The 13,658-nt window shown below is 41.2% G+C and overlaps 4 protein-coding genes across 4 annotated transcripts in view; all 4 read right to left on the bottom strand.

Annotated features, from left to right (window-relative positions):
• Positions 1–13,658, bottom strand: part of LOC307256491 (protocadherin alpha-C2-like) — a gene marked incomplete at its 5' end in the record, with an annotated part of 199,325 nt that overhangs the window by 75,211 nt on the left and 110,456 nt on the right. The gene's annotated exons all lie outside the window — the stretch shown is intronic.
• LOC307256576 (protocadherin alpha-8-like) lies at positions 763–4,063 on the bottom strand (the record flags this gene model as incomplete). Its single annotated transcript, XM_080035603.1, has 2 exons — positions 763–3,195; positions 4,025–4,063. 2 exons carry the CDS (start codon positions 4,061–4,063, stop codon positions 763–765), a joined length of 2,472 nt encoding a protein of 823 aa, XP_079891729.1.
• LOC307256575 (protocadherin alpha-8-like) lies at positions 4,231–6,642 on the bottom strand (the record flags this gene model as incomplete). The annotated part of the gene is made up of 1 exon (XM_080035602.1): positions 4,231–6,642. The coding sequence occupies one exon, from the start codon at positions 6,640–6,642 to the stop codon at positions 4,231–4,233; it is 2,412 nt and encodes an 803-aa protein (XP_079891728.1).
• LOC307256574 (uncharacterized protein) lies at positions 7,820–13,592 on the bottom strand (the record flags this gene model as incomplete). The annotated part of the gene is made up of 2 exons (XM_080035601.1): positions 7,820–10,282; positions 11,217–13,592. 2 exons carry the CDS (start codon positions 13,590–13,592, stop codon positions 7,820–7,822), a joined length of 4,839 nt encoding a protein of 1,612 aa, XP_079891727.1.

Below are 13,658 nucleotides of genomic sequence, written 5' to 3'. Positions count from 1 at the left end.
AGCATATAAGCAATGCAGTATAGTACTTTATACAACAGTTGTCTTACCATTTCTTTATTGGGTAAAGTCTGAGTCCGGGTAAAAGTGTCTCCAACAGAACAAAACCCGCTAAAACTATAAATAAAAGAGTACAGACACCACGCAAGCACCAACTCAGCAACATATAAAAAATATACAAATATGTAAAGACAAAACATGACTTGTCTTTAAACGTAAAGTGCACAAGGGCCAGATGTATTGTCAGCATCAAGTGTCAATAGTAAAAACTGCAATTATTTGCACGCCGTCCCGACATATTTAGTAATATAATTATATGAGTACATAATACAGCTCTACTCTCTCTTTCCGTAAAGACCCACTCTGTTTTAACTGCTGGACAAAGTAACAGCAAATATCTGAAGAGGATAGGTGAGCTATTTTATGCACCGTTGTGTTCAACGTTGCATACAATGTGCAGGTACAGTATTTATTTAACTTGTGTGTCCTATTGCCAGCAACATAGCTCAGATACTTCAATATATCACCAAGCACAGTGACCCGCTGATTAAAATACTTAATGGGTAGTAAACAATGAATGAAATCCAATAACCCTCAAAATGCCCAGCAGGCTGCATGGCATCCTCCTCGACTTGATATATTTAATATTTTCGTTCTAAAAGTAATCCAAATTTAATTTTCTTGTCAGCAAACTTTTGAAAGTAATATAAATAAAACTTGCAATTACCCTCCATTTACAAGCATAAGCAATGCAGTATGTAGTACTTAATACAGCAGTTTTCTTACCATTTCTTTATTGGGTAAAGTCTGAGTCCGGGTAAAAGTGTCCCCTCCGTTAATGCTGATGAGCTCCGCATCTACAGGCGGATACGGGGCGGGGAAAACCACTACGTCACTCTTCAGTGTGTCAGAGCTGAAACACACGTCATACTGCTGCGTAGATTTAGAGTAAGACCAGCTCCCGTCAGGGTGGGTGGTGATCATTGGGGCGCTGTACCTGCTGAAACTGCCGTCTGTCCTGTGGCATTTGACAGCTATTAAACTGATGAGGCTCAGCAGAAAGATCACTGACACCGACACTATGGCGATCAGCAGATACAGGTTTAAAGCAGAGAAGCTCTCCTCCTTTATGGGCACATGTCTGAACTGAGTCTGGATGTCGGCTGTGCTTTCAACCACCACCACATCAATAGACACAGTAGCTGACAGGGAGGGTTCTCCGTTATCAGAAACATACACCACCAAGGGGTGAGTTTTCAGGTCATTGTCACTCATTCTCCTCTTAGTCCTGATTTCTCCGGTGCTGGTTCCGATCCGGAAGAGGTTGTTTCCTTTGGGCTCAGAGAGGTGATAAGCAAGCAGCGCATTGTATCCAGAGTCTGCGTCTACAGCCCTGATCTTTGCCACAAAGTATCCCGCTTCAGCAGAATAGGGGATGCTCTCACTGTTAACTGAGCCGTGCTCAGAATAGGGCGCGAGTATCGCGGGACTGTTGTCATTCTCATCCAGCACTAAAACGTTCACAGTCACGTTGCTGCTGAGCGGAGGAACACCAGAGTCTGTGGCCTGAACTTTAAACTGAAACGTTTTTAACTCCTCATAGTTAAAAGACTGCAGGCTGACTATATCTCCTGTCTCTGAGTTTATATTTACCATAGTTGACAAAGGCAACGAGTTACTGTTACTTTCGACAATTGAATAGCTCACCTGGGCATTTTGATCGATGTCTGCATCGACTGCAGACAATCTTTTTAAAACAGCTCCAACTGGACCGTTCTCTTTTAAATAAATATTGACCACTGTGTCTGAAAAACGAGGCGGATTGTCATTGACATCGGAAATATAAACTGTAAGATCGCTGGTGCTCGTGAGAGCGGGGATTCCATCATCTGTAGCTGTGATCGTGACATTATAATGAGAAGCACTCTCTCTGTCTAGCTGCCCGTCTACTACCAAAGAATAATAGTTTTTATAATTAGTTTCCAATTTAAAGGGGCTTTCATTTTTAATATCACAATGAACCACTCCATTTTTTCCTCCATCCCTGTCCAGGACTGACACAAGTGCAACAGCAGTACCTATACTTGCATCCTCTTTCACTGTGTTGATTAATGATGTCACAGATATTTCAGGCGTGTTGTCATTTAAATCCACCACCTCTATTAGTACTTTGCACTGTGCTGCCATTGGAGGATAGCCTTTGTCACTCGCTTGCACGCGGATTTCAAAAGCTGGGTGGGCTTCAAAGTCAATATTTCCTTTAACTGTTACTAAACCTGTGTGCTCATCAATCTGAAATATTTCCAAAACATTGTCCTGATCTTTGCTGCCAAGTGAATATGAAATATCCCCGTTTGGCCCTTCATCTGCGTCTGTTGCTGTTATCGTTATTACTGATGTACCAAGCGGTACATTTTCAGCAACACTTATTTTATACAATGATTTGGTAAATATTGGAACGTTATCATTAACATCTAGAATATTGATTATAATCTGTGATGTTCCGGATTTCGGAGGTGTCCCGCCGTCGACAGCAGTCAATGTGAGTTTAATTACAGGCTGCTTTTCTCGGTCTAACGGTTTCTGGAGGACTAGTTCAGCAGATACACGCTCGCCTTTGTTCACCGATAATGAAAAATGGTCATTCTGATTTAGCTTGTAGGTACTGATACCATTTTTTCCTACGTCGGCATCATAGGCAGACAGCACAAGAAATGTTGTCCCGGGTAATGTGCTTTCGGCTATTTCAATGCTTTGCGATTTTGTGCTGAACGACGGATAATTGTCATTAACATCTAGAATATTTATTTCTAAACGATAAAGCTTCAATGGCGCATTAACCACCGCCTCTACGCTCACTGTGCATTTGGTTGCCTTCGCGCAGAGCTCCTCTCTGTCTATTCTTTCATTGACAAAGAGTACACCGGTCTTCAGATTTACCTCGAAATATTTTCTCTTTGATCCGGTGACAATCTGAAACATACGAGTCTCCAGATCGTCGACATTGAGGTTTAGATCCTTGGCTATATTCCCTACAGAAGTCCCCGTATTCACCTCTTCTGATATGGAGTAGGACAGCTGCCCGGACACCGAATACCAGCAACAATCCAGCAGCAAAAATAACAGGTATGCCACCACGGAAGTCCTGTTAATTGAAGACATAATCCAACCCCATGCGAGACCAACATAGACACGAGTCTAAACGATGTCGATTATTGACAGAAACGGTGTTCCGCTTTCTTCTAATGTGTCCACGGTATAGATAATGCCCCAGTCTTCTCTCCGTGCGTCTGCGTCTCTTTGTGTCAAAGCCCAACAAGACCTCATCACGCTTTTAATATAGGAGGGGCCTCCGGATTTAAATAAAGTAGTATCTGTGTTATGGTCTACAGTGCCCTCTTATGGACTTGTGGACTAATTACAATACAGGCCAAGGGAAAAACAGTATAATATTGCACACACCATCCAAATGTAATGCTCAGCAGTCAGCACAAATATGGCGATGTTTAAAACTAACAGAGAGACAGAAATATATTGAAATACTGGTCGTGTGTTTTGCGAAAATACAATGTTTATAAGTGTCAAGTCAACCAATTGTGATTGACATGTTTACACCTTTGGCTGATGTATACTGGTAATACTGGTAAATTAGATGGTCTATTATTGGTATCCTCAAACAAAAAATCATTCGTTCAAAAAGCGATCAGCCTATACCTCCGGATAAGCATACAATAATTATCTTACATTGCAACTACCTAATGAGCTATGAAAAAGTACAGACCGCTAACACTGAAAACTTTTCAGGAAATGATGAACGTGACTCTTTACAACTGCGCGACTATATGTGTAATATTAATCAGGAAAACAAAAACAATTTTTTTAGTATCAACTAAGGCCAACAAGTAACAATGTAAACATTTATTGCGTGTATAAAAAAGAGAAACCGAATCAGCTCGTTGGGTCAAAGTGGTTAACGACTACAGCACCATGGACAGCGACTACAGCATTTGATTAGAAAAGACCGTACAAGTTGATGACTATGAGAGATGCAAAACTGCCCTCTCATGCGTCCAACATACAAAAAGGGTCCTGAAAGGCGTGAATATATAAAATGTATTATTATCATTGTTATCAAATACATAATTATTAATATAAACTAAAAATAAGGAGGAAGGACAAACTAACAGCCGAATAAATGCATGTAGAGCAAACAAGGTCAGCGTTAAGCAACACTCAATATGTTCTAAATAGATGAACTGCTGCTCTTACCTTTTCTTTATTTGGTAGAGTCTGAGTCCGCATAAAAGGGTCTCCTTCGTTGATACTGATCAGCTCCGCATCTACAGGCGGATACGGGGCGGGGAAAACCACTACGTCACTCTTCATTGTGTCTGAGCTGAAACACACGTCATACTGCTGCGTAGATTTAGAGTAAGACCAGCTCCCGTCAGGGTGGGTGGTGATCATTGGGGCGCTGTACCTGCTGAAACTGCCGTCTGTCCTGTGGCATTTGACAGCTATTAAACTGATGAGGCTCAGCAGAAAGATCACTGACACCGACACTATGGCGATCAGCAGATACAGGTTTAAAGCAGAGAAGCTCTCCTCCTTTATGGGTACATGTCTGAACTGAGTCTGGATGTCAGCTGTGCTTTCAACCACCACCACATCAATAGACACAGTAGCTGACAAGGAGGGTTCTCCGTTATCAGAAACATACACCACCAAGGGGTGAGTTTTCAGGTCATTGTCACTCATTCTCCTCTTAGTCCTGATTTCTCCGGTGCTGGTTCCGATCCGGAAGAGGTTGTTTCCTTTGGGCTCAGAGAGGTGATAAGCAAGCAGCGCATTGTATCCAGAGTCTGCGTCTACAGCCCTGATCTTTGCCACAAAGTATCCCGCTTCAGCAGAATAGGGGATGTTTTCACTGTTAACAGAACCGTGCTCAGAATATGGTGAAAGTATCGCGGGACTGTTGTCATTCTCATCCAGGACTAACACATTCACAGTCACGTTGCTGCTGAGTGGTGGAACACCAGAGTCTGTGGCCTGAACTTTAAACTGAAACGTGTTTAACTCTTCATAGTTAAACGACTGCAGACTGACTATATCTCCTGTCTCTGAGTTGATGTTTATCATTGTGGATAAAGGTAAGGAGTTACTGTCATGTAAGAAAGAATATCTCACCTGGCCATTTTGTTCTATGTCTGAATCAATTGCTGAAACTGTTTTAATAACCACACCTATTGGACTGTTTTCTTTCACATAGACATTGATTATGTTTTCTGTAAATATAGGTTTATTATCATTTACATCTGAGACGTGCGCATTGATGACGCTCGTGCTCGAGAGAGGCGGGTTGCCCTCATCAGTAGCAGTGATGCTGATATTGTATTGAAATGCACTCTCTCTATCAAGAGGACCGTCCACTACCAATGAATAGTAATTTTTATAATTTGGCTCTAATTTAAATGGAACATTATTGGAAATTTTACAGTTCACTATCCCATTTTTCCCTGAGTCTTTATCAAATACTGAAACAAGGGCAATTGCTGTGCCAATGGACGTGTCCTCTTTCACGGTGTTTAACAGGGATGTAACTGAAATTTCGGGAGCATTGTCATTGACGTCTAAAACTTCAATTAACAATTTGGCGTGTGACGTTCTCGGAAAAACTGCCCTATCACTAGCTTGCACTCGAATCTCAAAAGCATTATTCTCTTCAAAGTCGATGTTATTTTTATTTGTTACAATTCCAGTTTTTTCGTCTATTGCAAACAGATGAGTTTGTTTTCCTCGTCCTACCTCACTGAATGAATATAACACTTGCCCATTTTGGCCTGCATCTAAATCAGTAGCATTTAATGTTATTATCGATGTACCTATCTTAGCATTTTCATACACACTGGCTTTGTACAGAGTTTGTCTGAACACAGGAGAATTATCATTAATATCCAAAACATTCACTATAATAATCATAGTGCCTGATTTAGCTGGTGTTCCTCCATCAAAGGCAGTCAATTTGAGTCTAATCACAGACTGTTTTTCTCTGTCTAAAACTTTCTGAAGCTGTAATTCCACAGTAGCACTCTCTCCTTTATGTGTATCAAGAGAGAAGTGTTCATTTTGGCTAAGCTTGTAGGTATTTACAGTATTTTTACCGACGTCTGCGTCGTGAGCGGGATGCAGAGGGAATTTTGCCCCTGCTGCTGTGTTCTCTGTTATGTTGATTACTTGTGAACTGCTAAGAAATAAAGGGGAATTATCATTCACGTCTAAAATAATAATTTCAATCCGGTACAGTTTTAACGGGTTATTAATTACTGCTTCTACACTGAGTGAACATTTTGGTTCATCGCCGCAGAGTTCCTCTCGATCTATTCTCTCATTCACGTACAGCGCACCAGTCTTTAGGTTTACCTCGAAATATTTCCTCTTCGATCCAGCAACGATTTGAAACATACGGGACTCCAAATCCTGGACATTGAGGTTGAGATCTTTAGCGACATTTCCGACAACAGTCCCCGGGTTTACCTCCTCTGAGACGGAGTAAGAGAGCTGCCCAGACACCGCTTCCCAGTTACAATCCAGCAGCACGACCAAGAAATATATCCACACAGAGCTCGTCCTGCTCGGAAAATGCATTATTCCAGATATCGATATAAATCATACAGAATGATGCGTCTGTTAACGTCAGAAAAATAAATAATTTAATCTTAATATGGTAAAACACCAAACGGGTATAAACTACACCAGTGTCGTCTCCCACCCTCTCCGTCTCTTTGTCTCAATTGCCTGAGAAACATCCTCATCCTCTAAATCTGGGAGGAGCCCCGAGCAACCAAAAATAACGTTAAAATCTGATGGTCTACAGTGTCCTCACGTGGACACTCACAGAACAGCATTTAATTCAACATCAGAATCAGAACAATATTACACATTGTATCAATGTTCAATGTTTTTGATTTACTTTGTTTCTTCTTTAAACTAATTACAATACAGGCCAAGGGAAAAACAGTATAATATTGCACACACCTTCCATATTTAATGCTCAGCAGTCAGCACAAATATGGCGATCTTTAAAACTAACAAAGAGACAGAAATATATTGAAATACTGGTCGTATGTTTTGCGAAAATACAACGTTTATGTAAAAGAGAAATAAGTGTCAAGTCAACCAATTTTGATTGATATGTTTACACCTTTGGCTGATGTATACTGGTAATACTGGTAAACTAGATGGTCTATTATTGTTATACTCAAACAAAAAAATCATTCATTCAAAAAGCGATCAGCCTATACCTCCGGATAAGCATACAATAATTATCTTACATTGCAACTACCTAATGAGCTATGAAGAAGTACAGACCGCTAACACTGAAAACTATTCAGGAAATGATGAACGTGACTCTTTACAACTACGCGACTATATGTGTAATATTAATCAGGAAAACAAAAACAAAAAAATGTAGTATCATCTAAGGCCAACAAGTAATAATGTGAACATTTATTGTGTGTATAAAAAAGAGAAACCGAATCAGCTCGTTGGGTCAAAGTAGTTATCGACTACAGCACCATGGACAGCGACTACAACATTTGAGTAGAAACGACCGTACACGTTGATGACTATGAGAGATGCAAAACTGCCCTCTCATGCATCCAACATACAAACAGTGTCCTGAAAGGCGTGAATATATAAAATGTATTATTATCATTATTATTAAATGCATAATTATTAATAAAAAATAAAAAATAAGGAGGAAGGACAAACTAACAACCGAATAAATGCATGTAGAGCAAACAAGGTCAGCGTTAAGCAACACTCAATATGTTCTAAATAGATGAACTGCTGCTCTTACCTTTTCTTTATTTGGTAGAGTCTGAGTCCGCATAAAAGGGTCTCCTTCATTGATACTGATCAGCTCCGCATCTACAGGCGGATACGGGGCGGGGAAAACCACTACGTCACTCTTCATTGTGTCTGAGCTGAAACACACGTCATATTGCTGCGTAGATTTAGAGTAAGACCAGCTCCCGTCAGGGTGGGTGGTGATCATTGGGGCGCTGTACCTGCTGAAACTGCCGTCTGTCCTGTGGCATTTGACAGCTATTAAACTGATGAGGCTCAGCAGAAAGATCACTGACACCGACACTATGGCGATCAGCAGATACAGGTGTAAAGCAGAGAAGCTCTCCTCCTTTATGGGCACATGTCTGAACTGAGTCTGGATGTCAGCTGTGCTTTCAACCACCACCACATCAATAGACACAGTAGCTGACAGGGAGGGTTCTCCGTTATCAGAAACATACACCACCAAGGGGTGAGTTTTCAGATCATTGTCACTCATTCTCCTTTTAGTCCTGATTTCTCCGGTGCTGGTTCCGATCCGGAAGAGGTTGTTTCCTTTGGGCTCAGAGAGGTGATAAGAAAGCAGCGCATTGTATCCAGAGTCTGCGTCTACAGCCCTGATCTTTGCCACAAAGTATCCCGCTTCAGCTGAATAGGGGATGTTCTCACTGTTAACGGAGCCATGCTCCGAATATGGAGAAAGTATCGTGGGACTGTTGTCATTTTCGTCCAGGACTAAAACGTTCACAGTCACGTTGCTGCTGAGTGGAGGAACACCAGAGTCTGTGGCCTGAACTTTAAACTGAAACGTTTTTAACTCCTCATAGTTAAAAGACTGCAGGCTGACTATATCTCCTGTCTCTGAGTTGATGTTTATCATTGTGGATAACGGCAATAAGTTACCGTTATGTAAAAGTGAATATCTCACCTGACCATTTTGATCATTGTCTGCATCAATTGCTGAAACTGTTTTAATAACTGCACCTACTGGACTGTTTTCTTTCACATAGACATTAATTATGTTTTCTGTAAATATAGGTTTATTATCATTTACATCTGAGACATGTACATAAATAACGCTCGTGCTGGAGAGAGGTGGGCTGCCCTCATCAGTAGCACTGATGCTGATATTGTATTGAGATGCGCTTTCTCTATCAAGAGGACCGTCCACTACCAACGAATAGTAATTTTTATAATTTGACTCTAATTTGAAGGGAACATTATTGGATATTTTACAGTTAACCATCCCATTTTTCCCTGCGTCTTTATCAAATACTGAAACAAGCGCTATTGCTGTGCCAATGGACGCGTCCTCTTTCACGGTGTTTAACAGGGATGTGACTGAAATTTCCGGTGCATTGTCATTGACGTCTAAAACTTCAATTAATAGTTTGGCGTTTGACGTGAGAGGAGAAGCACCCCCATCACTGGCTTGCACTCTAATCTCAAAAGCATTATTCTCCTCAAAGTCTATATTCTTCTTATTTGTTATAGTCCCAGTTTTTTCGTCTATAGCAAACAGATCCGTTTGTTTTCCTCTGCCTACTTTACTGAATGAATATAACACTTGTCCATTTGTTCCTGCATCTAAATCAGTAGCATTTAATGTTATTAACGGTGTATTTATCTTAACATTTTCATACACACTGGCTTTGTACAGAGATTGGCTGAATACAGGAGGATTATCATTAATGTCCAAAACGTTCACTATAATTATCATAGTGCCTGATTTAGCAGGCGTGCCACCATCAATGGCAGTGAGCGTGAGTCTAACCACAGACTGTTTTTCTCTATCTAAAACCTTCTTTAGCTGTAATTCAGGAGTTACGCTCTCGCCTTTAAGTGTAACGAGAGAGAAGTGTTCATTCTCGCTAAGCCTGTATGCATTTACAGTATTTTTACCGACGTCTGCATCATCAGCTGAATGCAAGGGGAATTTTGCCCCTGCTGCTGTGATCTCTGTAATGTCGATTTCTTGTGACGTGCTTTGAAATGACGGGGAATTATCATTTACATCTAAGATTATTATTTCAATCCGGTACAGTTTTAACGGGTTGTTAATTACTGCTTCTACACTGAGTGAGCATTTAGGTTCATCACCGCAGAGTTCCTCTCGATCTATTCTCTCATTCACGTACAGCGCACCAGTCTTTAGGTTTACCTCGAAATATTTCCTCTTTGATCCAGCAACGATTTGAAACATGCGGGACTCCAAATCCTGCACGTTGAGGTTGAGATCTTTAGCGACATTTCCGACAACAGTCCCCGGGTTTACCTCCTCTGAGACGGAGTAAGAGAGCTGCCCAGCCACCGCTTCCCAGTTACAATCCAGCAGCACGACCAATACATATATCCACACAGAGCTCGTCCTGCTCGTCAAATGCATGATTCCAGACACCGAGAAAAAAGGCACAAAGACGGTATCGAACACTAAAGTCTCTGAAGTAAACACATTAAACAGAATAACGAAATACAAGGCCTGAGGTTGTAGGCATATTTACGCTACAATGAAAAAAAAGCGCTCGTCCCACCGTTCTCTTTCGCCCTCTGAGTTTCTTTGTTCCAATCGCCTGAGAAACATCATCATCCTCTGATTCTGGGAGGAGCCCCGAGTCATCAAATAATATGTTCAAATGTGGTGGTCTACAATGTCCTCGTGTGGACAGTTGCAGGAATTACAGTGAGCATCAACACATTGCAATATTATCTACACTATTAAACTCTTTACCGCTTGAACGTTCAGCGAAGCAAATTCCTTAGCTCAAGGAAGAGTCAGCATCATTGCGTATGCTATCGTTCGGATCCTTCAGAATAAAAAAAATGTGTATATCAGAAACTAAAAACTGACGAGTCAGCTGTTGTATATAGTAAGAGAAAATGGTACTGAACATAAAAGTTGTTTACTATATAACCAAACATCTTCCATACTGGTAAGACATTACACAGACACAAATAATAATATTTAGGGATGAAAACCTAATCAAACTGAGGGCACTGAGCCATCGTAATCATGCATTATTACATATCCTAAAATAATTATTACTAATGGAGGCTATGAATCAGTTAAAAATTGTATTTTTAGATGCAGGATTGCAAATTCTTCGCAGTCACACAAGCGAATGTTTCTTTGTTTCCTGTGATTTAGAAACAACTAAACGTTTGTTCAACACATGGAAAGCGACACGTCATTTCAAAAACAATTCTGCAGCATGTTATAGTACTTCAGAAATCAGAAATTCCTCAACACATTCACAACAGGTTTACTTGGGTATGACCAAAAACATTTTTCAACACCACAGTTTCCCACCAAATTCCCAACGTTAGTTGCGTATATTAACGTGCCCAAGTACCAAATGCCATCATGCTCTTACCTTTTCTTTGTTAGGTAAAGTCTGAGTCCGCGTAAAAGTGTCTCCTTCATTGATACTGATAAGCTCCGCATCTACAGGCGGATACGGGGTGGGGAAGACCACTACGTCACTCTTCATTGTGTCTGAGCTGAAACACACGTCATACTGCTGCGTAGATTTAGAGTAAGACCAGCTCCCGTCAGGGTGGGTGGTGATCATTGGGGCGCTGTACCTGCTGAAACTGCCGTCTGTCCTGTGGCATTTGACAGCTATTAAACTGATGAGGCTCAGCAGAAAGATCACTGACACCGACACTATGGCGATCAGCAGATACAGGTTTAAAGCAGAGAAGCTCTCCTCCTTTATGGGCACATGTCTGAACTGAGTCTGGATGTCAGCTGTGCTTTCAACCACCACCACATCAATAGACACAGTAGCTGACAGGGAGGGTTCTCCGTTATCAGAAACATACACCACCAAGGGGTGAGTTTTCAGGTCATTGTCACTCATCCTCCTCTTAGTCCTGATTTCTCCGGTGCTGGTTCCGATCCGGAAGAGGTTGTTTCCTTTGGGCTCAGAGAGGTGATAAGAAAGCAGCGCATTGTATCCAGAGTCTGCGTCTACTGCCCTGATCTTTGCCACAAAGTATCCCGCTTCAGCGGAATAGGGGATGTTCTCACTGTTAACGGAGCCATGCTCAGAATAGGGCGCGAGAATCGCGGGACTGTTATCATTCTCATCTAGGACTAAAACGTTCACAGTCACATTGCTGCTGAGTGGAGGAACACCAGAGTCTGTGGCCTGAACTTTAAACTGAAACGTTTTTAACTCCTCATAGTTAAAGGATTGCAGACTGACTATGTCGCCTGTCTCTGAGTTTACATTTATCATTGTTGATAACGGCAATGAATTGCTTTGTGAAAAAGAATAGCTCACCTGACCATTTTGATTAATATCTGCATCAAGTGCCGCCAAAGTTTTAATAATTGCTCCTACTGGACTATTTTCTTTTACATAGACATTAACCAGCTGTTCTGAGAAGCGAGGAGGGTTGTCATTGACATCGGAAACATGAACAGTCACTATGCTGGTGTTGGAGAGTGGTGGAGTCCCTTCATCAGTTGCCATAATTGTTACATTGTATTGAGCCTGACTCTCTCTGTCAAGCGGACCATTAACCATTAACGAATAATAGTTTTTGTAATTTGTGTCCAATTTAAAGGGCACATCATTTACAATTATAACGTTTACTGCACCGTTCTTCCCACCATCTTTGTCTAGCACTGAAACAAGTGCAATAGCAGTACCTACGACTGCGTCCTCCTTGACTGTGTTTAGTAATGACGTCACGGTGATTTCAGGAGCGTTGTCATTTAGGTCCACCACTTCTACCAGCACCTTACAGTGAGCAGACATCGGAGGCTGGCCTTTGTCACTGGCCTGTGCGTGAATCTCAAAGGCAGGATTCTCTTCATAGTCAATTTTACCTTTTACTGAAATTACGCCGGTATTACTATCAATTTGAAAAAGATCTAAAACACGATCCTGCCCTTTTTTTCTCAACGAGTATTCTATTTCACTGTTTAAACCTTCATCTGCGTCTGTTGCATTCAGAATGATAATTTTCGACCCTGTTGGCAAGTTTTCCGGAATTTGAATTTTGTACAAAGATTTACTGAAAATGGGAGGGTTGTCGTTAATATCCAAAACGTTGATAATAATTTGTGAGGTTCCTGATCTCGACGGATTCCCTCCATCTACAGCAGTCAGTGTGAGTTTTATAACTGAATCATGTTCGCGGTCTAATGTTTTCCGCAGTACTAACTCGGCGGACACACTATCTCCCCCTTTGTGAATCTCTAAAGAAAAATAATCATTATTACTAAGCTTGTATGTATTAACACCGTTCTTGCCAACGTCCAGATCTGATGCTTCTATTAGTCCAAATTTTACTCCTGGTAAAGTACTTTCAGCAATGTTAAGAGATTGCAATTGCTCAGAGAAAACAGGGGCATTGTCATTTATATCTGTTATAGTTATCTCTAAACGATACAGCTTCAATGGTTCGTTGATCACGGCTTCTACACTGACAGTACATTTTGTAGCCTTTGAACAAAGCTCTTCTCGGTCTATTCTTTCAGCGACATAAAGAACTCCCGTTTTCAGATTTACGTCGAAGTATTTTCTCTTAGATCCGCTAACAACCTGAAACATACGAGACTCTAAATCCTGCACATTGAGATTCAAATCTTTTGCGATATTTCCAACAGAAGTCCCCGGGTTTACCTCCTCTGAGACGGAATACGAGAGCTGTCCAGACACGGCTTCCCAGCAACAATTCAGCAGCACGGCCACAAAATATAGCCTATACGGGCTCGTTCTGCTCACGAAATACATGATTATGTCCAGTCCAAAAAAGCGTTAATCCAAGTCCAACCAATCTCATCAAACAGTCATAATAAA

This window comes from Ammodytes marinus (assembly GCF_949987685.1).
Source record: "Ammodytes marinus genome assembly, chromosome: 10".
Taxonomy (NCBI): Eukaryota; Metazoa; Chordata; class Actinopteri; order Uranoscopiformes; family Ammodytidae; genus Ammodytes; species Ammodytes marinus.
Note: the sequence above shows the minus strand (reverse complement) of the source record. Positions and strands in the feature narration are given on the sequence as shown.